At 37.9% G+C, this 23,476-nt stretch overlaps 1 protein-coding gene across 2 annotated transcripts in view; it reads right to left on the bottom strand.

The window, feature by feature from the left end:
• DENND4C (DENN domain containing 4C) overlaps positions 1-22,284 on the bottom strand; it is a 67,053-nt gene extending 44,769 nt beyond the window's left edge. Inside the window, exons 1-2 of one of the 2 annotated variants that reach the window (XM_072360295.1) lie at positions 21,991-22,284; positions 4,265-4,582 (exon numbers count right to left, since the gene is read on the bottom strand). In XM_072360295.1, coding sequence (XP_072216396.1) covers positions 4,265-4,566 — 302 coding nt within the window. In that variant the 5' untranslated portion in view covers positions 4,567-4,582; positions 21,991-22,284. The remainder of the gene's footprint in view (positions 1-4,264; positions 4,583-21,990) is intronic. The other variant, XM_072360296.1, reaches the window with a different exon arrangement.
• Between the last annotated feature and the right edge of the window lie 1,192 nt (positions 22,285-23,476).

The following is a 23,476-nucleotide window of genomic DNA, read 5'->3' as shown; positions in this document are numbered from 1 at the left end:
AAATTCAATACTTATTTATATTTATTTACTTACTTACCTTAGTTACCAAATGTAAGCATTACTCAGTAATGCAAAAAACTCTGCTTAAAAAAAAGAAATTTAGGGCTCTGTTTGATCTCTTCTGCAGAAAGTGTTACAAAGACCAAAACCACTTATACTTAAACACGTTTCTCTGTCAAGTTTTCTTTCATGTAAGAAACCAGTTTTGGAATTGTCCTCTATTCCTAACAACTGAAATCTGGTGAGAAGACAACCACAGAATAGCTTGGTATGGAAGGGACCTCAAGGGTCATCGTGACTCAATCCCCATTACAGGTAGGCCTGCCAGCTGCTAGATCAAGTACTAGACCATGCTGCCCAGGCCCCACTGAACCTGCTTCAAAGCCTCCAGAGATGGGGCATCCACAGCTTCCCTGGGCAACCTGTTTAAGCAGCTCACTAGTCCCAGTAAAAACTTTCCCCTGACATCTAATCTACATCTCCTCTCCTTCAGAATAAAAACATTCTCCTTTATCCTAAACTATCTCCCTCTGTAAAAAAAATTGACTTTCCTCAGGTCTATAAACTCCCTTTAAATACTGGAAGGCCACAGTGAGGTCTCCTCCCACAGTGGAGGTTTCTCTCTTCCAGGCTGAATAAGCCCAGTTCTTACATCCTGTCTTCATAGGAGAGGTCTTCCAGCCCTTGGATCATCTTCATGCCCCTTCTCTGGACCCTCTCTAATAGCTCCACATTCTTCCCATGCTGGAGACCCCAGACTTGTATGTAGTGCTCTAGCTGGAGCCTCACAAGCGCAAAATAGAGGGGAGCAAACACCTTCCTCACCAGAGAGATCTTATTTCAATGTACAGCTGCATCTAAATGGAAACAAATCTCAAATCTCTGTTCTTGCTGACTTTCGGAATGACAGGAAAAATATCTGGGAAGAAAGCAGCAGAATGATTAGTAGCTGAATTATTTACTGAAGCATATGCTTAAAGTACTGAATTTCAAAACTATATCTAAAAAAAGGCCTTATGGATTCTTGTCCTAGCACCAAATCTTTCTTCTTCCAACTAAAAACAATCACAGTAGTAGACACAACAGTCATACAATTGGCAGCCGGCTTAACTATTTGAAAGTGAGCAGCTACCACAGGAAGTTGCTAGCAGCTTAGAGACCCTACAGCTTATGAACCAGGAGAACAGAAAGGTCTGACAATGGGACAGAAACAGGACAGAAGGCACAGAAATACAGGACACAATGCAAATGACAAAGAAACAGCAGAACAACACTTCCACTCCATTTCCCTAAAAATATGTATAAATCTTTCGGGACTACTGTACATATATACATACATATATATACACATTTACAATACTTATCTTGCCACCTAAGCATTCAAGTAAGTAAAATTATTCATTTTAAAACCTACAAATGAATATGGTCACAGCTTTAAATTGTGTATTTTCTACATAATACTATAAATAACTTCCTTTGATGTAAGTATAGCTGATCTATAGTTATTTTGTATAAGTTAATTTTTATTTTGTTTTATAAATGCTTGTCTTATAGTAGTATATGCTATATTATAAAGTCGTTTGTTCGTATATTAAAACAATATCTAACTATGGATTTAACCCTTTTGAGGAGATAATATTCCTCTACTAAGTCTATTCTGTGTGTCAGCTGACTCAGAGGGCAATTAAAGCTAAAACATTCTTTCACACATAACTTCCAACTGAAAAACAACAACAAAACCCTGAATAAATTAGCCTTCAGTGCATACATTTGACCTATAATACATCTCTCATCCAGATTCCACTGTTATTTGAACACACTGAAATTCACAAAGCAGATTGCTCGAACCATCTCTCCAACACAGCTGCAAAAAAGCAGGAGCAGCAGGAGGAAAATATTCATATGCACCACTGCTCAGAGTGAAAGGTCTGCCACTACTTATTAAGTGCGATGCCCTTACTGAATCCATGTAAAACAAAGTGCAGAATAAAAAGCTACTTGACAAATATAAATAATTTTAAAAGAACAGATCTACCTGGAAAGCTCATAGTAGACAGATATTCCTCTATTTTGCTGATAAAATCAGCTGATAAGCATAAAACTAATCCAAGCACTCAAGTTCCAAAAGTTGAGGAGGACATGAAAATAAACACATACCAGCAGAGTCCCTTCCACAGAAGCATAGACTGAAGGCTGGTGGTTTAGATATCACTTTAAGCAATTATCCTCTGCAAATTTTTCCTCCTGCTAAAACTTAGTGGAGTTTGTCACATAACTCAGTCACAGACTGCAGTTCTACACTTTTAAATACCATCACAACAGTTATCCTACAGTTTCAGGCACATACACAGAAAACAACTATTTTAAAATCGGTTTCATTGAGGAATATTAGGACATAGTTCAGACTGCCACAATTAACTGAAATTTGAATACAGGAGGCTACCTATATAACTTGCAATATGAACTTCAGGTCACAGATGTTGCCATCTAACTCACTTTGTCATCAAGATTTCACTAGTAGTTTTTTTCCCCAAACTGGACTATACTCATCAGCTGGCATTCACAAACTCTGAGTCCAAAAAATACATAGTCATTGTGCCTGACATGCTTGAACTTATAAATGAGATTTACTACATTTATCACTGACAAAGACAGGTGATTTTACTTTACCTTTGTTGCTTCTTTACTAAATAAGGAAAACCAAACATATTTATTAGATTACGAACATTGTAGCAGTTGCCCCACCAATTTTCCATTTTCTTTTGCTTCAGTAATCCTGTATTCCCTGTAATTCTACAATGTCCTTACCAGAGGAACAAAGAAACAGTGCTACATGGAGCAATTCAGACAATACTGCAGGGCTGCATGAGTTGTTACAGATGGAAAGTATCCTCAAGACAGCAGAAGCAGAAAATTATTACACTTGCCACCTCAAGACTGGTGGGATTTTTTGATCATGCACCTTAAAACCTGAAACTCAGAATCCTTTAAGTCATAAAATTAGTACAGAGCATCTGCACCCTCCCCCCACCCCCTCCTCCCCCTTCATTTATTAGGCATCAAATTTACAGCATTCATGATTCCCAATCACACAGATGGGTCAGTTCCACTCTACTGTTGTTTGCTGGTTTTTTTTTTTTTTTTTCTCCTTTCTCTACAGCTTAACACTCTAAATTATCACATATTTCTACATACAGATAAACTAATATGGCAAAGCCAAAAACATGTTCATCTTCAATAAACATTCTGCACGTATTAAGCTATAAAATTCTGAAATTGTTTAGAGCCACAGATGCTCCCAGTTTTAATTTGTCTATTATACTGCAGCCAAGAACATGTATAAGATAATACAGAAACCAAAGCCATCTCAAGAAAATGAGGGACATAAATGTTACACTAATGTTACACTGAGATCTGCCTCACTGTTAGTAAAGATTTTAGAGCATTTTAGCAAATGTTGCAGTTAAAATATTTAACTTGTATCATACAGACTGAAACTGAAGAAGTCCGCACCCATGTCTGCAACTTACAAGCACACTGTTAGAAGTTAACCTGATATTTTAAAAAGTTTTGGACATCAGTACTTATTTTTCCATTGTGAAAGTCAGCACTGATTAAAGTTACTAAAGTTGTGGTTTAGACTTCAGGGGAAAAAAATCTTCAAATTTCTAGAAAATTAGAAAAAGGTTTGAGTTAATTAAGTGTATACTTAAAAATTATCACATGTAATCAAGAGAAAATGAATAATTTCAGGAAGCTTGCAAATGTCATTGGAACACCATGCTGTTCCAATACAGTACAATATAATAAGGTTTACAATTACAATACTAGTAAATCTGTAGAAATCTATACTTCAGACAAAAAGAAAAAAGGTTATTTTTTATTTTTATTTTTTTTATTTTGGAGATACAAGCCTGAATAGAGCTGACAACAGACTATAAATTGTTTGCAGCTCATTGAATCAGAACTTACAAGCAAGCTCATAAAATCTCCCACCTCTTCCTAAACAGGCTTCAAGATTCTTTGTTAAGCAGATAAATTTATATCTTTTGTTTCACTGTCCTTTCATTTTTCAGCAATGTCTTTCACCTTAAAGCAAGCTAAAAGGTATTTCAGAATAAAAATGCCACAGATACATGAAACAAGTAATAGATATTCCAAACAATAGGCTTTGGTAAGCTTTTTCATATCTGTTCTCAGCATCACCTAAGAGCAGGATTTTACCATAATTGCAGGAGGAATTAAATAGTCACAAATATCTCACCCAATGTCAGTAAGAGGTGGTTTGTCTCGGCCCCTCTTGTAGCAGAGAAAAAGTTCAGGACTCTTAAGACTCCCATAGTTTAGATTGGCTTGGAGGGCTGTAGGGGTGGCTTCAACACAGGTGTACCCCTCTGGGACAGTTTCACCAACTGATTTAATTATCACAGCAATGTCAGTAATTGGAGCCTTCGGGCCACTTTCATGACGGCTTATTTCTTGGTCCAAGAGGTTTGCAGTATCTGTATCAGTCAGTCCCGCCACTACAAAATAGTCAGCCACCCGTGGGCCTTTGTCTTCTATCATGGTTCTGAAAGCACTCCTAAGGGAAATAAAGAGAAATAAATCAAACACTGCATTCAAACTAAAACCTTTGCCTAAACAGATATCACCATTTAAAATATTTAAAGAAAATTAAGCAAATAAAAAAAAAAAAAGATCCCATATAGTCTTCAGAGAATTCAAGAAAATTCTAGAGAAACTCCATGAAAAAAGAAAAAAAAAGATAGGCAGGCAATTAGATTACAGTTTTAGCGCTGTAACAGAAGTGTTCTCGCACGAGGAAGTTTAAGTGAGAAATAGAGGTCAAAGTTCCTAACACAGCAGCTGCACAAAAAAGTTTCTCAGCATTATCTACTAGATCGTTCAAGATCTTCACAGGCTATAAATTAAAGCAGGTACTCCTAACTAAAACATTCCATATTTTTCTACCATCATTTGCTAAGTAATTTGACTACAGAATCGTAGTGATTTTTTTTTTTCACCTTCAGAAGAGACAACAGTTTAAAGTATACGTCACTGGTTTATCACCTGCACATTTCATCCATTTTGTTCCATGTTTTATGCCCAACAACAGAGTCTTGAGACATTCAGCAGGCGACTTTAACATCCAGAAGTCACTTACAGAAATCACACATTCAAGCTCACGTTACTCCAGCTGATTAGGCTGCATATATCACTGCTCAGCTGCACATTCTAGATCTGGAAAGATTCGTTCTCCAAATACTCAGCATGCTCATTTAACATCTGTTTTTAAAACCATGAAATGTTTTGTTCTGTTTTTTGTTTGTTTGTTTGCTTGTTTTTGTTTTTTAATGAGCAAAACTATCTGTCAGACTATACTTAAATACCATAAGTACCATTTCAAGTATCAGTGTTCATGAAATACCTATCTTTCTGTAAGAGAACTATTTAATCATGATCCAGAGGTCCCACCCAATCTCTACAGTTCTGCGCATAAATGCGCCAAAATGGAGAAGTGCCTCATATTCACCAGATCCTTATTGCCAGTGTAATCACAGAAACATCAACGTCCACTATCAGAAAGGAGGTCTGAGAGAATACACTTATTCTGCTTCCTTTCTCCAGTTTAGTTCAGTTCTGTCAGATGTTCTGTTCTCAGGCCTCTTGAAGAACAAGAAAATGACTTCAATGCCATATCTGCTTCTGAAGCTTCTGAATGACCTTTAACTTCACAACTCACTGCAGTTCATCCTCCTCATAAACAGCATCAAACTAGTGATAAAGTTCTTCACAGGTAAATAAGTCATCATGAAATGCACGGGTTAATGGCTTCAGGTGAATCTCATATAAATTAGTGCTTCCATTAAAAAGTCTCTCCTCATACTGTTACTACTCATTGCCACCTCACTTTTGACCAGAAACAAAGTTTATGCAATCATAAAATGAACTGGAACAAGAATTGCCCTGGCTGAATGTTAACCTAGCAAGGACTGTTTAGTGCTCAACCAGAGTAATTATGCGGTGATTCCATCTCAGCAGAAAAGCAGCAGCTTTCAGCAGCTGCACCGACTTGCACTGGATTAATCATAAAACTGTGATTCTAAGATGTTTCAGTTTACCTCTCATGATGCTTGAACTTGTTCCCTCCCTCCCCCCCCCCATAAAAAAAAAAAAAAATATATATATATATATAAAAATATATATATATATATATATATAAAATAACAACTTCTCCATTAAAAAAAGTCTTGAGCCAAAATGGTTGGCATGGCTTTTATAAAATCAAATTTCTTGTTAGAATGATCCAGTCTTTTACTACCCCCTACATGTTCTCATGCCTCAACATCATGTTCTCTCAATATTAAGTGCTAAAATACTTACACATAGAGAAGGAAATAAAACAGTAACAGTATACAAAGCCAAAAAGTTCACAATTGCTATTTTTTACCATAGCTGTAGTAGCAGGAATTCCATTAACGTTACTTAAAATTGAGAAATGTAGCATTCCTCAGTAAACTGAAGTTAATTGAAAAGAACTTGAAAAATTAAACACTAAAATAAGAAAGCATAGAATAGAAATTATGAGGATCCTTTCCCAAATTTTTCCAGTGGGGATTAATGAAAGTGTAGGAATTTGTTGCTAAGGAGCATACAAATAAAGCTATGATTCTACACCTTTTTTTTTTCTTAGCCATGGTTATGATTTAGTTCATAGAAAATCTGTGTAATGTGGCAGGCAGAAGTCAGAGTCACCTGACAATTCAGCTGAGACATTTGGCACACAAGCTTCATATGTCAGCACAACATTTAGGGAGTTTTAAAAAATGTTCTGAAAGTTCCTTTCTCCAAAATGATAAGGTTTCAAGTAAGCACTACAACTCCGTTATTAAGAATATGTTCTCCTATTTCACAAAGACTTAAAGCCAAAGGGCCTCTAAAGGCAGATTTTAGTCTTATAGCTCTTCCTAAGTCATGGCTATCTCACCAGTGCATGGGCATCTTCTGTAATACAACACTTCAGAAATGTAAGCATAGGCTAAGCTACAAATTAACAGCTATCGAAACAAATAGAAACAGATCTTCAGACACCTTAAGGATGCTTTGCCTTCCAAACTGCAGAGAAAAAAGAACAACCAACAAAGTACAGCTTGTAGTGCTGCAAGATGATTTCACTGCCGTTTTCCACTGTTTCTGTAATACCTCACACAAGAATTAGCAGACATGCTACTCTTAGTACTCTTATCTGAGCATCACTGGACACTTAAACGTCCATGACCCACCCCACAGAAAGGGACATCAGCTTCAATATGAAATATATTTTTGTCAAATGTTCTGAAAATAAACACTAGTAATTCTATTTTAAGGTCATGTGAAACACTGTTAGAGGAATTAGAAAAGCTCCATGTCCACACAGAACGTAGGTAAGGTGCATATAAGAATGATTTAAATGAAGTTAGTTTTCCAATTCGTTAATAGACCATAGTAGAAGAGTTTGCTCTAAACAGTTTAGGACCAAAACTTTTTCAAGGCAGCTTCATACTAGAAGATTTACTTCAAAAATATCCATGTTTTTCATACAAGAATTCCTACCAGAGATACTATGTTCTATAGGTAAAAAGCAAAAGTAACCCGCACAGACAACATATAAAGCACTCAGTAAGCCTCATTTAAGCCAAAGGCAACACTCAGTAAAAGGCATGCAGAGAGAAAAACAAACTGTTTTTCATTGCTCAACACCAGAAATGCAGCCCACATTAGGTTTAACTTACTAAAAACGTCAACAGTTTTTTTTCTCACAACTGGAATATAACTTTTATGGTACTTCCATAATGTTCATAATGTTATAATCAAAAATACAAAAAGTCAGCTATCAGCTTCACATAAAACGCGGACCTTATTAAGAAGAGATTTCATAGTGGAATTGCTTTTGGAAAAAGGTTTCTCACTAAGACGCAATTATGAAAAAATGCTGCATTATTAGAAATAGCTTTAGTGTTTACTGACAGCACCCCAAGCCTTCAGTTGCAAGCTTCTTTCCACACATTCTTGTGAAGACATAAACATTTGTGAGAACAAAATACAATATGCCACAAGGAAGTGAAGATGAAAAAGTAAGTACTGCATTTGACTTTTAGACTTTTATTTCATAGCTACATTGCTTTTATCATACACTTATAAGCTTTTCAATTCCAAAACTGAGACAGAGTCCTCAGCCTTCATTTTACATAGACCTACATATTAAAAAATAAGCAAAATTTACTCAATATCTTCCAGGGGAAAACATATATATATATATATATATATATATATATATATATATATATATATATATATATATATATATAGCATTTAATTCTTAGCTTCAACATGCCATAATCTGAGTAACAGTAAATATTTATCTTATCTTGCTGGATGTAGAATTGCTTTCCCGAGATCTTTCTGTGTAGAATTCATTTGTGACATGGCCTGCTTTACTGCTATGCCCACTACTTGCAGTCAAGTAATGTTTGCTTTTAACAGAGATGTAAGATCCATAGATCCATTCGCTGCCACAAGTTTAGATCATCTCTCTCTCTCTTTTTTTTTTTTAAGTTGAAAACAACATACTATTAAAAAGTTCTTGGAAATTATGCTAGGAGGGGCATTACGCAGGGAAGCTTTTATCTCAAAAGATTTTTAAGTAATTCAGAAAGCATTTAAAATACACTTTGGACAGCCACACAGCAAAATCCATATTTATACCAAATAACGTGCAGAGCAGATGCAGAGCCAACTCAGGAAACAGAAGCAACACAAACATACAAGCCTAACATTGCTTTTTAAACTCCAAATAGGACTTCTGCAAGTATCTTATCTCCAGGATCAAATGCTATTACTGTAACACCACATGAGCCAATTGTGCTGAATCAAAACTGATTCAGTGTTTTGTAACCTGCCTTGAAAGCATAGTTCAGATCTGCTCAAAAAGAGTGGAGAAAATAAAACTTGTCCTCTACTTTCCAGGAACATTCATCTTAGTAGAGACTAGAGACCCTTCTTCTAGAAGAGTTTTTCTATCAATGAAGTTACAAAACTTACAATGTACTTCATGACATCTGTCTTTGAAAAGGTGATAAAATGATCTAATTCAAAATATAGGTCATCCCTAATTCTAAAACATTAACTTTCAATTATTCACTAAAATTTGATGGCTAAGCTAGCATAAGCCTAGGAGCAACAATTACAGTACAGGAAAATGCACTTTTGGACAAGCAGAATTAAAGAAGGGGAATCAATATTTATACCTGATACTAGTATAGAGAAGCTGTCCTTCGAAATCTGTATGTATGCACTCACTCTGGAGTAATAATAGCCCCTGCTTGTGTACAGGCAAATCCTTCACCATTTGTTTCTTCCAGCTACCAGAAGTGGCACAAACACTGGGCATCAACACAGGTGAAGACTAAAAGGAAACTATGCCAAGAGTGTGTGTGTGTGAATGAAAAAGGTTTATTCAGTTAACATCTAACTGAAATGACAAATAATGAGAGTCACCAGTAATTTAAGGACCAGAATGCACAGGACTATGCACACAGGGTTCCTAAAGAGCTCCAGTCATTTGTCCATTTCAACACATCTTTGCTAACACTGCTCACATCTTTATGCTTGTCTACATACTGCCAGTCCTAAGCATCTGTGCTCAGACAAGTATGCAACTCCTACCTATGCATTTCAGTTTGGTGTGCATGCAATAGCAGAAATCAGGCATTCATATGACCCATGGACAATTTAAAACTATTACAGAACAGAACATCATAAACTCATTCAACAATGTTAAACGTGTTCAGATTAAGAGTTAACAGTTTATTAGTCACATGCAATCTGCAAGAAGAAAAAAAAAGAATCCATCAATGTATGTTTAAAGACTTTCTCTTTTAGAATGTACATTATATTGTCAAACTAGAAAATGAAACAGTCACTTTACTAAACCACAAGATCATTTAAAATCCAGTGTTAAAAAACAACTTCATAGACATGCAATGCCCAGGTTCTACCTGCCCTAACACAGCCAGCTGTGGAACAAGAATGGTTGGATGTCACTTGTGACTGGGTCTGAACATGCACATATGCAAATATGGGACTATTCCTTCATAGTTTTCAAGCAAACATCTGAGAATGCAATGGCAGCCTAACTATGAAGGTTACAAAACACAAACTGATTATTTCACAGATGTCTATATTAGCACGAAAAACAAATCTGAGGACAAAGTAAGAGATGGCATGTCAATTAATTAAATGATGTACTCTTACAGCACGTTTTGTCATTTTGTTTTTTCTTTCTTTTTTTCCCCTTTTTTAATCAATTAACTGAACTTCATCCAGAAAGCAAGCTCTGTCAAGGCTTGATAGCACAAATAATCTTAAATGGCTTTTTATGCTCAACTGTTGGAAATTTACATGTAGTCAAAGAAAAAAAGTAAACTCCGTACTAGCTAGTAGTGTACCTGATGGCAACATATGCATAAAACTCAAAATGAATGTAGCCAGTTTGGTGAGAAAGTTTTCTAAAACATTCCAAATACATTAGAGCCCTACATGAGAAAGAAAGCAGAAAAATCAGACAGAAATCACCTCAGGTGAAAAACTGCTGTGTAAGTAAAGGCATCAAGTCTTGGAATACAACTAGATGAAACAGTTGCCTTCACCCCCATCCCCAAGAAACAGTCAGGTATCTTAGTTCTGCAAACTGAATATTTGAGAATAAAACCATTTTGCTTTAATCTTCCGAAACACTGAAAAATAAACTGCATTTTACAACTTATGAAATAAGAAAACCCAGTGTCAAATCAGAAGACATACTTTAAATCCAAAGACCAAAGGCTAGATAAAACACCATAGCTATAACATTTAATATGACCAAAGATATCAATATTTCTTTAAAGCTTGACTAGGGCAGATATTTGGTATCTCTGGGGATTTATTGCTGAGATTTTCATGAGCATCAGTAACAAATGCATAACAAATAATTGCAAACAGGTCCCTCCACTCTCCCAATGTAGCTTTTCTTTCTGATTTCAAACTGTAGGCTTTGAAACAACATAGCAGTTCAGTTTCAGATAGTGAAGGAGCAGTGACAAAATCAACCTAGTTTTGTAAATCCACTACTGCAGTAAGTGACAAATACCCAGAAATAATTAACTAATTTTGCAAGACATATACAAAATATATTATTGATCTCCATTGTCCTGAATTTTCCTTGCATTCTGTTTTCCTGCCTTATGTGCAATTCCTTGGGTTACTTAAACAAAAATAAACAAAAGAAAAGAGGAAACTAGCTAAATTTTCAACTTTATGTTTAATAAATTGAAATTATTCTGCAAAAAATTAAGGATGACTTGAGGACACCATATTCAGTCTTAGGAGGCAGAACTTAGATTTTCTTTTTTTTTTTTTTTTTCTTAGAGTTAAATCCAGTTACTGCTGCTGTAAAACCGTGAGTCAGTGACATTACAATGTAAATGCTTATACCAAACATAAAAATAAGCTTTCTAAACCAAAGCTTTGCAGTAATGGTTTGAATGTTTATGAATTACAATTGACTGGCAGTGTCACTAAGTTAACAGATCCTGTGATCCATGATGGTCAGGAAGATGCCACTCAGAATATCCTACTTGGAGTGAGAAGTGGAGGCAGAGTAGAGGAATGGACATGGTAAGAACTAAAACCTGCTCCAAACTATATTTACCATACCGTATAGTTAAATCTCTTTTACTATTTTGAACAGTAATTATAAATTGTCCAATGGTACAAAAATTGGAGTGGCTACAGACAATGAGGCCAAAACACAAATTCTGAAGTGACCTACAGAGACTGGAGAAGGAGCAGCTGGAATCAATTGAAGGCAAGTTTGGTACCAGTAAATGAAGTTCTATGGCCAAGGACAGAAAACAGAAATTGAGAAATATGTGAGAAAGGATGACTGATGATCAGCAAGCAGTTCAACTATACTCATTTAATAGGTCAGTTTCACCGGGCTGTTCTTTTACATGACAGAAAGTAACCACTCCAGCCACTGGAAAAAGAAAAAAATAATAATAATCCAAAAGAGAAAACCAATAATGAAAACATCACAAGAACACTAATAATAAGAAAACTAGTAATAGTTCTCAGAGCAAAAGAAGTGCATTACAAAATGCACTTACTGCCCCAGTTGCAAGCTTTAAAGGTTAGCCATGCTCAGTATTATGTAATGAGTGAAACATCTGCAGCCCTGGAAACATTCAGTGTTAGAGAATGCTTTCTGTAATTGGAAACTCTGTTGGAGCAAAGTCAAATATAGTAGCCTGAAACAAAAATAAAACAGTAAAGAAAAAGTCAAGAGACAATAGCCCAGCAGCTAAGTGCCATCTGGGAGCCCAAACCTCCTAGACTGTTTTTGGTACGGTTTCTTGGTACTTTCTTTTTTTTTTTTCCCTATGATTTTTCTTCACTGTTTTCTGAGTGGGTAAGGCTGGACAGTGTTTTGTGTGGAGAGGTCAAAAGGAGAGACAAAAAGATGTTCTGTTTCAAATGCAGCTCAGAGATTAACCAAGTAAACCGAAAAAGTCTGATATTTGTTCTCTCTACTAAGCATAGAAAGTTAAGTATTAGAATTAACATTATTTTGCTAAAATCTCTAAATATAAATCTGCCAGATCATAGAATCATAGTCCCACTTTGTTTTTGTTAGCTGTCCACAATACAGAAAGCCATATGCTTCTTGAAAATCTCCTGATACTACAAATCTAGAATATCCCTTTTGCTGATTTTGAGGAACACTGTTTTACAGCTTTTTATCTTTGGGAGTAAAAACACAGCAGCAGACAGTAGATGGTCATTCCCTATAGATCCCTCCACTGACAACTTCATCACAACAAGCATAAGTTGCATCATCTACACTTTCAGAACTCCACAGCCCATCCCCACCTCACTAAATGCATTCCCTGTTAGTGAAAGGATGACTCCCATTTCTATCTGGCTTATGACAGCAGCATCAAAACACTTCGTTTCATGTCAGCATTTTCCTTCACTCTCTGCTGCTTTTGAAGCTTGGCAGGAGCTTATTAACACTTCAGAAAGACTGTCTTTTAATCCTCTTGCCAATTTCTCATTAAGAAACACTCTTTTGCCAAGATGGCTTAAAAAAGTACAAAGCACATGGTTGATAGCAGTTAGAATATTCATGGCTTTTGTTTTATGCTTCACCAATGAGGACACTAGAGTAGGAGCTGTCTTTTTTGTTCTTTACGCAGTACCAGTCTTTATCAAAATCTTTATCTGCAACAGTTTTGCAATGAGGGCTTGCACTAGCCCTTCTGCAGCAAGTGCTCCAAGGCCTAGCCTATATGCTACTTCTGCAACTCCACTGCAGCAGCCACTTCCCAGGTCACCTTGCAGTGAAGTTACTATGAACACAAATCAAGCATAAATGCCTTAAAGCAGATGCCTTTGGGTTTCAGAACTGCTTTCTGCATTGTCAAATGTTTTAGAAAAGCCTTTGCAGGCAAAGAATAATAAAGAAAAGGGCAACAGCAACCTCAGAAATTCCATCAATAGTCAATACTTGCCTCCCGCATCTTTCCTGATTTATTTTTAAGGGTAATTATGACATGACCCACACACACATACTCCACAGTGCAAAGAAATGGACCAAAGCCACCTAGGCAACACAAAAGCTAACAGTGGAAGGAAATGGAAAAGTCACCAAGTGGAATGCGTATCTTCAAAAGCACATACTCCAAGTGACTGAAAATCTTCATTAAGACTACAATTCTTTCTTCAAAAACAGAAAATATTGCTGAGATTTACACTGAGAAAGATAACCTTAATTCACAGATAAGAATACTAGCACTGTACATCCAATGTACATTTTCTTTTATGCTGAACTATTCAGCTACTTGCAAGGCAACGTGAAATATCTATTTTTCTTTAAATCACAGAAGTTCATCAACAAAACCAAGAAATCTTTTCCCTTCTTCTGAACTCTGAAGTGTATTATAACAAACTTGCATTGCCACATCTTGAAAGCCCATAGTTACCTATCCCTGTTTTCTGCTGTGCTTACTTATAGACCTGAACATATATTTACAAGAACTGAATCATATTGGAATCCATTGAAGACTGAGTGTGTGTGAAACATGAGATCATTATATGTACTCCCAAAGGAAGCATTCATGAAAGATTATGCATAACAAATACACTACTCACACAGATAAATAAATCAGTCAATGTTTTCCTCAAACAATGAAAAAGCTATTGAAAAATAGCAAGCCTGAGATGAAACACTATCATTCACCAGCTGGCAAGTAAATTCTAACATCACCCATATTTAGACATTCCTTATATTATCATCTAGTGCTCAAAATATCTCTGCTGTATTACTCCACATTGGTAGAGTTCTCAGACAAAACATTTACTAGAAACTTGATTTTCTGGGAATAAATATACAGACTTCAAATATCAAAAATGCTTAAGTCAGATCATTATAAAGAACATACCATCTAAGCTAATAGAACACAAAGAGCAGGGAAGAAACAGTTGTATTTTTAAAAGTTTCAGTCAACATTATTAGCAGTGTCCAACATATCTAAAAATCTAGAAAACTATCCCTTCAGAAAACCCAAAACTCATCTATGATAGGACTTTGAAAACTCTGAAAGCAAAGACGAGAATTAAATCCATAGTGCAAAGGGAACACAATGCAAAAATCGGTATGGATTTGCTGTTTTAAAACTGTTGTGCTCTTCACATTATTGTTATTACCCTTTTTATTGTAAACAACCATTTTTGTTGAAGTCTCACACATTCACTTCTGCGTATGTTAACATACAATCATAGAATATCCTGGGCTGGAAGGGACCCTAAGGATCACTGAGTCCAACTCCTCAATACGTATGCATATCAAGGAGAAGGGTGGGAATGTACTCCTATGTAAGATATGCTTTACAAATGTTTTCTACTTAGTTGGTAACTATTTAGTATAATGAAAATAAATATGTCCTCTTAAAATTAACTGTTTTCTGAGCTGTTTAAAAATGTCATACAGACGATATTTCCCACACCATTATCACTATGTGCTGCTATAGTATATGCACACACAGGACACTAACAAACTAAAATTCAGAGTTTCTCACTTAAAAAAAAAACAAAAAACTACATCAGCTGTCACAACTTCCCAAGTACACCATTCTGGAACATCTTCATTCTTCTCCACTGATAAAGCTCACTTGTGTGGTTATTTTAATGCTTCCCTTTAAGTTTTTTTTTTTCTTCCTTTGTCATTTATTAACAGGGCTAGGGCAGAAACAACAGAGTGCCGGCAAAAAGAGCAGGGATACAAATAGAGTCATCTGCAGTTAAGGATTTTTAAAGAGACACCAGGAACACGAGGCTCAAAGCACAATCTCTCTTTTCTGATTTGTGCATCACTGGTTAACATAGCTAGGGAACTATTTTAAAGCTAGAGCACTTACCTTTAAGACTTTTCCCCCTAGCAGAATTGGTTCAATCGGGAAGATTAAAGACCAATGGTTTTGAAGTTAACAATGTATGCCATGTACCTACACTATGAATCGCACAAAGAAAAAGGAGAAAAGCTATAAAATGACTATGAGCAGCATTAGTTCTGTTTTCTTTAAATTAAACTGAAATGTCACATTACTCACTACATTCACGGTGAATGAGTCATCACAACCCAAAGGAATTTAAGGCCGTCACAAATAATTATCTTACAAGACCAAGTATACAAGAAAAGTTAGAAGCAGAAAGGCAATGACACATACATCAGACTTAGAAAACAGCATGCACAAGGCACATACAGTGATTTTGAAAGGTAATCTCTCTCTTTGACCTATTCACCCCTGCACAACCTATTCTTTCATTTACAATAGATAATGTAGGTCTGGGTTTGTGTTTTTGGTTTTGTTTTGTTGTTTGTTTGGTTTTTTACACAGAGGAGATGCACTAGCTCAGCCAAAAGTGAACAGAAAAGTTATTCTCAAAGACACAGAGGAATTCTGGTATAAGCTTGTGCAGGTACAACAAAACCAAATTATTATTTGCAAAGTTTGTTTCTACTTATGACTTGTGATTTTCTTCTATCAGTGGAGCTTCAAGTTTGTCTGCACAGTTCATTAATATAGAAAACATTAGTGATTTTCTCCTGTATCATCCAGGAACAAAGCAAAAATTTCTTCTACATAGTAAGAATTACTACTTCAAGCTTAAGAAACAACTAAAAGGGAAAAACAAACAAACAAAACAGCTAAAAAGAACCACAAAAACACACATCCCTCAGTGCAGTGCATGACTTTAAGGTTGGAACAGAGTCTTGCCTGCTTAACCTTTAATATTCAGAACAGCAAAAAAATCCTCGATGAGGCATACTGCACCATTTATATCTTTCAGTATTCTATCCCACACATTAGCAAACCACATTTACAAATCATAGTAGTTCAGGATTAAGAAAAATTTATAAGAAAGTGACTGTACTTTTTCTCCTCCTGCTAGACCCAAATGTTCATTTGTAGATGCTTGTGGGGACTATTCAGAAAAGAAAATCTAACCTCAAACAGCTTTCCTAGGTTCCATCCTACAGGAACTGCAACGAGGAGCTTCAAAGGCTAATTCAGTGCAGCTGCAGTGAGGCTTTTACTGGGAATTGCTCCCAATAAAGCTAAAACTAACTTCTCAAATATTCTTCTTTAGTCACATCCTCAGTGGTTTCAGAAGCTTAACAGCTACACGACATACATGTTTTACAAGCATTAAACATTTTTCAGGATATCCATACCCTTGAAGAGATTTCCTTTGGCAAACACACAGCATACTGTTAATGATTTATGGAAACCTGCAAAAGATATTGTCTATGTTTTCAGATTAAAAACAAACAAACAAAAAATCACAACCCAACAAATAAAAAACCTCAGTGTAGTCAAGTTCACATTATCTTCAAGCAGAACAATTTTCTACTACTTAGATTTAGATAGCCAACATATTCTCATTAGAGTCATTCACTACTTAAAGAATAAGCAAAAGAGTTCAAAGTGCAGAGGAAACAGTGAGAGTACTGGTCCAAATTATGCCCTAGTCTAGGCAAGCCGTTGCTGTTACTTCCAAGGATGACTGGTCGATCAAATAGTGAAAAACTGGATGCACCTGTTTCCAGATTTTGCAATAGTCCCATGCAATGATTAAAAGTAACTGACTGAGTAACCTATTGCTGTGACTCAGCAGTTTGCTTTATATCTCCTTTCCATAACTTTCTCTCAGACTAACATCCTGCAGAAGTTTCATGACTTAGGTATCCAGCCATACTCCACCTTGATTTTTTGCTTTTCCTGAAACATTAAGTGCTTTAATTTCTTCATACTCTGCTTCCAGCTAACTGCTCTCAAGTTGTAGTTCTTATTCCCCTACCTTCAACCACATTTTGACGTCCTCTTAGAGCAGTAAGATGCAGTGTACACATTACAGAGATAAGGCAAGAGGATATCTTGAAGACTTCTACCTATATCAGGTTTCTTATCTTGGTAAGAGTCCAGTTTCTTCCCTAAGGAATAACAAAGACGATTACTGCCATGCTATGTGACACCAAGAATAGCATCACTGGGTTGCCCAAGGGTGAGGGGTAAAAAGAAAAGTTTTGCTTTCACCAGCCACACAATGCCTCAACACAAAAGACTTGACACGGGAAGAGGAGCACTAAAGAATGCATCAGTGGATGGACTTCAGTTCAAGCATTATTGATCAAAGTGTGTAGTTAATTAGAAAGACAAAAGCTATCACTGAAATGGGCAGGTTCAGGAGAAAGCAAAAACATGAGGTTCTTTGCCTTCCTAGTGAAAAACGGTAGTTTTGTAGTAGAGTTGCAATCCATTCAGAACTGGAAAACACTTTCATTTCAAGGGGAAGAAAGCTTCAGCTACCTTGGAGACTCGTAATTGTAAACTCAGCTTTTGCTTCCAGAACTGAACAGCTTAATTTGCAAGTCAATTCCTGATTTACACTATTTTTAACATCTTTTAAGCAGAACCCCCCACCACCACCAAAAAAAAAAAAAAAAAAAAAAGAAAGAAAAAGAAAAAAAAAAGGCTCTTGGTCGATGCTTTAAATGCCTCAAGTCTCTTTAGAATTCTTTTAGAGTAAAGAAGCTGAAATGGCACAAAATAAGGATAAAAGAATACGGCAGCACAGCCTCATAATATTTAACTGAAACAAAGTAAATGAAATATTTCATTACATACAAGCCAACTTTAGACATGAAAGTGTAGGTACACTTTTATTGTTCTCTGTATCAACAACCCTACAACTCTCAGTTTGCTATCTTAAGAAAGTGAAAACTGAGTCACATGGATAAACAAAGAATATCATTTCAATCTTTGCTATCCTGAAAACTGTTTTCAAGTTTCCTGCATGCCAAAGCTAACAGTAAACACCAGGACCCCTTGAAGAACCTGTAATCAAAAACAAAGGAATACAGTGAGACTATATTAACTTAGTCTTCTGCTCTGTTTCACTCTGGAATATAAATTATAACTGTAGCCCTAAAACTTTAAAAAAAAAAAAAAGTTTGCATGTGCACATTTTATGACAGATGTTGTCAAAGGAATAAGTGGAAACGATCACACTTCTCCAGAACCTATTTTGTAGTATAGAAACAGTCTTGAACTAAGGTTCTAACAACAGACCAACGTTGAGAGTCATTAGCTCCACAAATATGCAGAAACAAAGCACTATCATTATCATCATATGAACCGACTATTTCCAACACTGCTTTAAGAAGCAGCATCACATTGCTGTATAACAAAAGACAGCACCTTTGAGTATCAGAGTTCATAACAGGGATGATTTTTGTAACAAGACAAAAGCTAAAAAGTAGATGAAAGCACAGAGACTTCAGTTTACAGTCTCTTCTTACAGAAACGCTATCTGAGAACAGCAGGTTGCATGCTGCAGAACAGTGAAGTGGTTCTTGTTTAACAAATGTGAAGAAGCAACGAACAACTACCTAGCAATTCACATGGGAGGTAACTTAATAAACATTGACTATGAACCCTATAAAATATTTTAGAGTATGCCCATACCAAGACCTTCAGTATCTCAAACACCATTCAGGAAGAACACATACTGAAGGTAGGCAACCCCTGCACTGGGATAACAGGCCACTACATGAAGAAAAGGTGGTTTTGTGAGACAGATTTCTATAGCTCACCTTACTTTTAAACAAAGAGATGCCAGATTAGAGGTTGCAGGTACTTTTTACTCTTTTTTGTTGTTGCTGTTTCTTTTAAATTCAAAAGCCTGTGTCAGAAAAGGAGGCACTGCTACATGAAAACAGTATATAAACCACATGTCAGCCTTTACGCCTACTGCTCTATGCACTGAAACATACCTGAAACCTCAACAATAAAGGTGGACAAAAAACTCCCTTACCTTCTCCTTGCATCTTTGGCAATGATACTTTTCCTTCATCACTTTACTGAAACTTTATTCTTTCTGTATATTTAAGCAAATTCAGACATGTCACCAAAGCAAACTCTGGAACTTACTTGTCCCTACAGCACACAGAGATTGAACTCCAAATAAAATTTTCTACTGGTCAAAGACACACCTAAGAAAGAATCGCCTTTGTAAAGATTCCATTCCAAAAAACTATATTTCAACAATACTGGCGCTGCTACTTCAAGTGAGAATTCATACATGATGAGTCACAGGGATGCTATCCAGGTCATCTAAGTTTTGCTCCATCTAGATGGTAGCACAGCTGTAGGGAACATCCTTGTTAATAAGAGATTCCAAGAATTAATCAGAAAGAAATTTCACACGCAATCTTTGATGATTCAAACACTCAAAAATACAAGCACACAAGATTTAATCCACAAAGATCTCATTTCGATTCCACTGGGCTACAGACAGCCAGATCTTAATCAAAAAATAAATAATCAAATGCAATGTTATCCTTATCCATATGTATTTAAGAAAATGTCCACCTTAATTTGTAGGCTAATATTTTTCAAAAAAATCGGGTTTTTTTGTTATTTTACACAGCTGTTATTTTTGTGTATGTTAGTGTCCATTTTAACATCAAAATTTACAAGTAGGTAAGAAATATTTAAATTTCTAGTTGTTTCTGAATTGTTTCTGGTTGTTTCCTTGCATGATTCCAGGCAGAACCCATTAGCATTTCAGTTTCAACAAAATAGTAATAACCAGACAGACAATTATTAAAGAAATTCTTTGAAAAACTTATAATCATCACACGTAATAGAAGTATTCAAGCTATCTAACAGGTTTTTTCTGTTGTTGGTGGTGGTGGTTGACTGGTTATTTAGAGGTGTTCTTAGAGCCAAGCATTTAAAATACATACATTGGTATGGACAGCCAATTAAGTTTGGTCATGGCAGGCATTCACACAAAAGTCAAAGTAAGGCTACTTTCATTTTCCATATAGGTGCGAAGTAATTTGCATTCCAGCATTTTTTTCCCCTCACTAAAACACAGAGAATGTTTAATCCCATAACTTCTAGTACACCACCTTAAAAAGAGCGATGCAAAAACTTCTGCTAACCTTGTGTTCATTAAACACACACATACATACAAAAAATAGCTAACAAAAGCAACTAAAAAGAAACAATTTTCTTTTTACCAGCATTTGCAGGCTCAAGTTTAGCTTGTTCTAAACTGTCTCAATGAGCCAAGAAAATACTACAAATACAGGAAAGTACCAGTCCTACAGAAGTCGCACTAATACAGCATAGGGAAAAAAGAAAACAGATCAAGCATCCTGTTTGCTTACAATCTAAGCTCTCATGCAGCAGGTCTAAAAGTTTAGCCACGGGCATTAAGTTTGAAATCAGCCCAACAGTCCGTGTTTGGAATGCACTTGATCATAGCAGTGAAAGAAGAGTGCGTTACAATCTCTGCAGATGAAGAATTTAATATAATTTCGTTCAACTTCTGGATCCTTTCCGCAATCGCTGCATCGACAGTACGTTAACTTACATTTATAGACGTTTAGGAAGACAACATTACATCAGCTTACACCGCATTTAGAAAGCCATACAGCTTTTGGAGGTAATTTTCCCATGTTGATCTATGAAGGCACGAATGAGTCCACTGCACACATTAACTGGCCATGCTGCAAGGACACAGCAGATACCCCCCAGACAATGGCAGAGGGTGATTAGTAGTCACGGCTCCTTTATTTATTTTTTTTTTATTTTTTTTTTTCCTCCTTCCTTAAACCTGCAGAACCAAACGGAGCTAGTTTCGACGCTGATACAATCAGCTCCCCAAACACTGCGTGCCTGTTAGCAACCTTTATCACCGTGCGGCGGGGAGGGGGACGCAGCTGCCCCACTACCTCCTGACAGCCGCGGCCCTCCCCGCCCGCGGGGGTTAAGCTCACGGACGTGGGGCCCAGGGGAGGAGCTGGCACATAGAAAGGCTGAGAGGGAGGAGGGAGGGAAGGAGGACGGAGCTGCCCGCGGCCCGCTCACCTGCTGGGCCACCTGTACGCGCCCGCCCTCCTGTCTGTCCCTGCCGGGGCACGGCGCCCGCAGGTCAGCAAGGGCCAAAGATGTCTCCAGGGGACAGCTGACGCGAGAGAACGCGAAACCAGCAGCGAGCACTTTAAAAGGAAACATAAAATAAAATAAAATGGAAAGCTCAGAAAACGAACCCACCCTCCCGGCCCCACTCGGTGTCACGGCTCTCCCCAGCGAGAAGGAGGAACGGGAGCCTTTCCCGAGCGCCGAGAGGGCACCCCGCACCTCTTTGGCCCCTCGGCGAGTAGAAAGCTTTCCTCCGGAGCTCTGGGAAAGACTAGGGGAACGGCTCGGCGGACGGGGGCGCTCCCGCCGTGGTGCCAGCTTCCTGCCGCGCCACAGCCGGAGGGACGAGGCGCCGGGTCCCGCTCCGCGTCTGTCAACCCCCGCCCGCCCTCGCCGCCCGCCTATGGCCGCTCACCTGCCGCCTGCCCTTCGGCCGCCGAGCCACCGACGCCCTTGCCCGCGCCAACGGTCGCGGCGCTCCCGGCCCGCAGCCTTTCCCCGCTCCTGCCGCGGCCTCAGGAGCAGCCGGAGCCGCCGCCGCTCCTGTTTGGGAAGGAAACGGCCACCATGTTACTTTCTCCCCCGCAAACGCCTACAGGCGGGTCCAGGCCCGCCCCGAAAAGAGGCGGTGGCAGCGGCCGGAGCAGGGGAGCGGCTGCTGCGGGCAGGGGGCGCCCGAGGGCGGCGGCGGGGCGGTGTCAGGCAGAGCTCGGAGCGGGCAGCTAGGCCGCGCCTGGATGCGTGGGGCCGGGATTGGGAAGCGCAGGGTGAGAGGGAGTTGTGCGGGGCTGTGGGGATTAAGTGGGCGTTCCAATCTGAGCTGGGGTTTGTGTGTGTCCCGGCCAGGTGTTCTCTGCCGGGGCTGGTTGGTGACAGGGCTCTGTGGGGTCATTTTAGCTGCCTGCTCAGACAAGAGTATTTGCTTCATGGGTGGTGCTTCTAACGCAAATATTCCTGTGAGGGAGAAAGGTGTATGGCTGTACTTGTTTATTAGGGCTGTACTTGTTGAGAGGGGTATTTCTGAGGAGGTTGGGAGTTCATGTTCTAGAGTGTTCTTAAAATCACAGACCTGTTTGGGTTGGAAGGGACCTTAAAGCCCACCTAGTTCCAATCCCCTGCTTTAGGCAGAGCTGTCCCATACTAAATCAGGCTGCCCAGGGCCCTATCCAGCCTCATCTGGAACACCGCCAGAGACAAGGCACCCAAACATCTGTGGGCAGCCTATTCCAGTGCCTATCGGTGAAAAACATTCCCCTGATATCTAATCTAAATTTCCCCTCCTTTAGTTTGAAACCATCTCCCTTTGTTCTGTTGCTATCTTGTCCCTCTGTCACTGATCTCCCATCCCAGAGCCAGCAGAACATCCTTTGCAATCGGTTAGGGTGACCGATGCATGAATATGCCTCGCCAGTTAGGTGGATTATGCTGCATCCCTCTGGCCAGGACTGCTATGCTCCCTGTTCAAGCAGATGACAGCATGCTGTCATGAAAGCTTTCTGGACAAGATAAATCAGAACTGCCCTGCCTTAACAAGCCAAGGGCTGTATCATACATAAAATATAGTACTTGAAAGGGATTTTTTTTTTCTTACTATAGATCGTAGCTGTGAAGGAAATGTTAGCGCCATATTTAAGACTAACATGTAATCCCACTAACTGTTCTTAAAAGTGCAGAGTGAAGGTTTCTGTTTGCATCCAGCATATAGAGGGATAAATCATATGAACTACAAGGCAATGACTGTTTCAATAACTTTTCTTGATTTCATATTTATGAAACTTTGTAGGGTGCACTCTGGAAGACTATGATTTTACAAGACTTACATGGCAACATCTCTGAGCATACCTTGCATTCATTAAGACACTAAGGCTTGTTACTGTCATCTGTATTGATCATATTTGCCA

The sequence above is a fragment of the Excalfactoria chinensis genome, chromosome Z (assembly GCF_039878825.1).
Source record: "Excalfactoria chinensis isolate bCotChi1 chromosome Z, bCotChi1.hap2, whole genome shotgun sequence".
Lineage (NCBI taxonomy): Eukaryota > Metazoa > Chordata > Aves > Galliformes > Phasianidae > Excalfactoria > Excalfactoria chinensis.
Note: the sequence above shows the minus strand (reverse complement) of the source record. Positions and strands in the feature narration are given on the sequence as shown.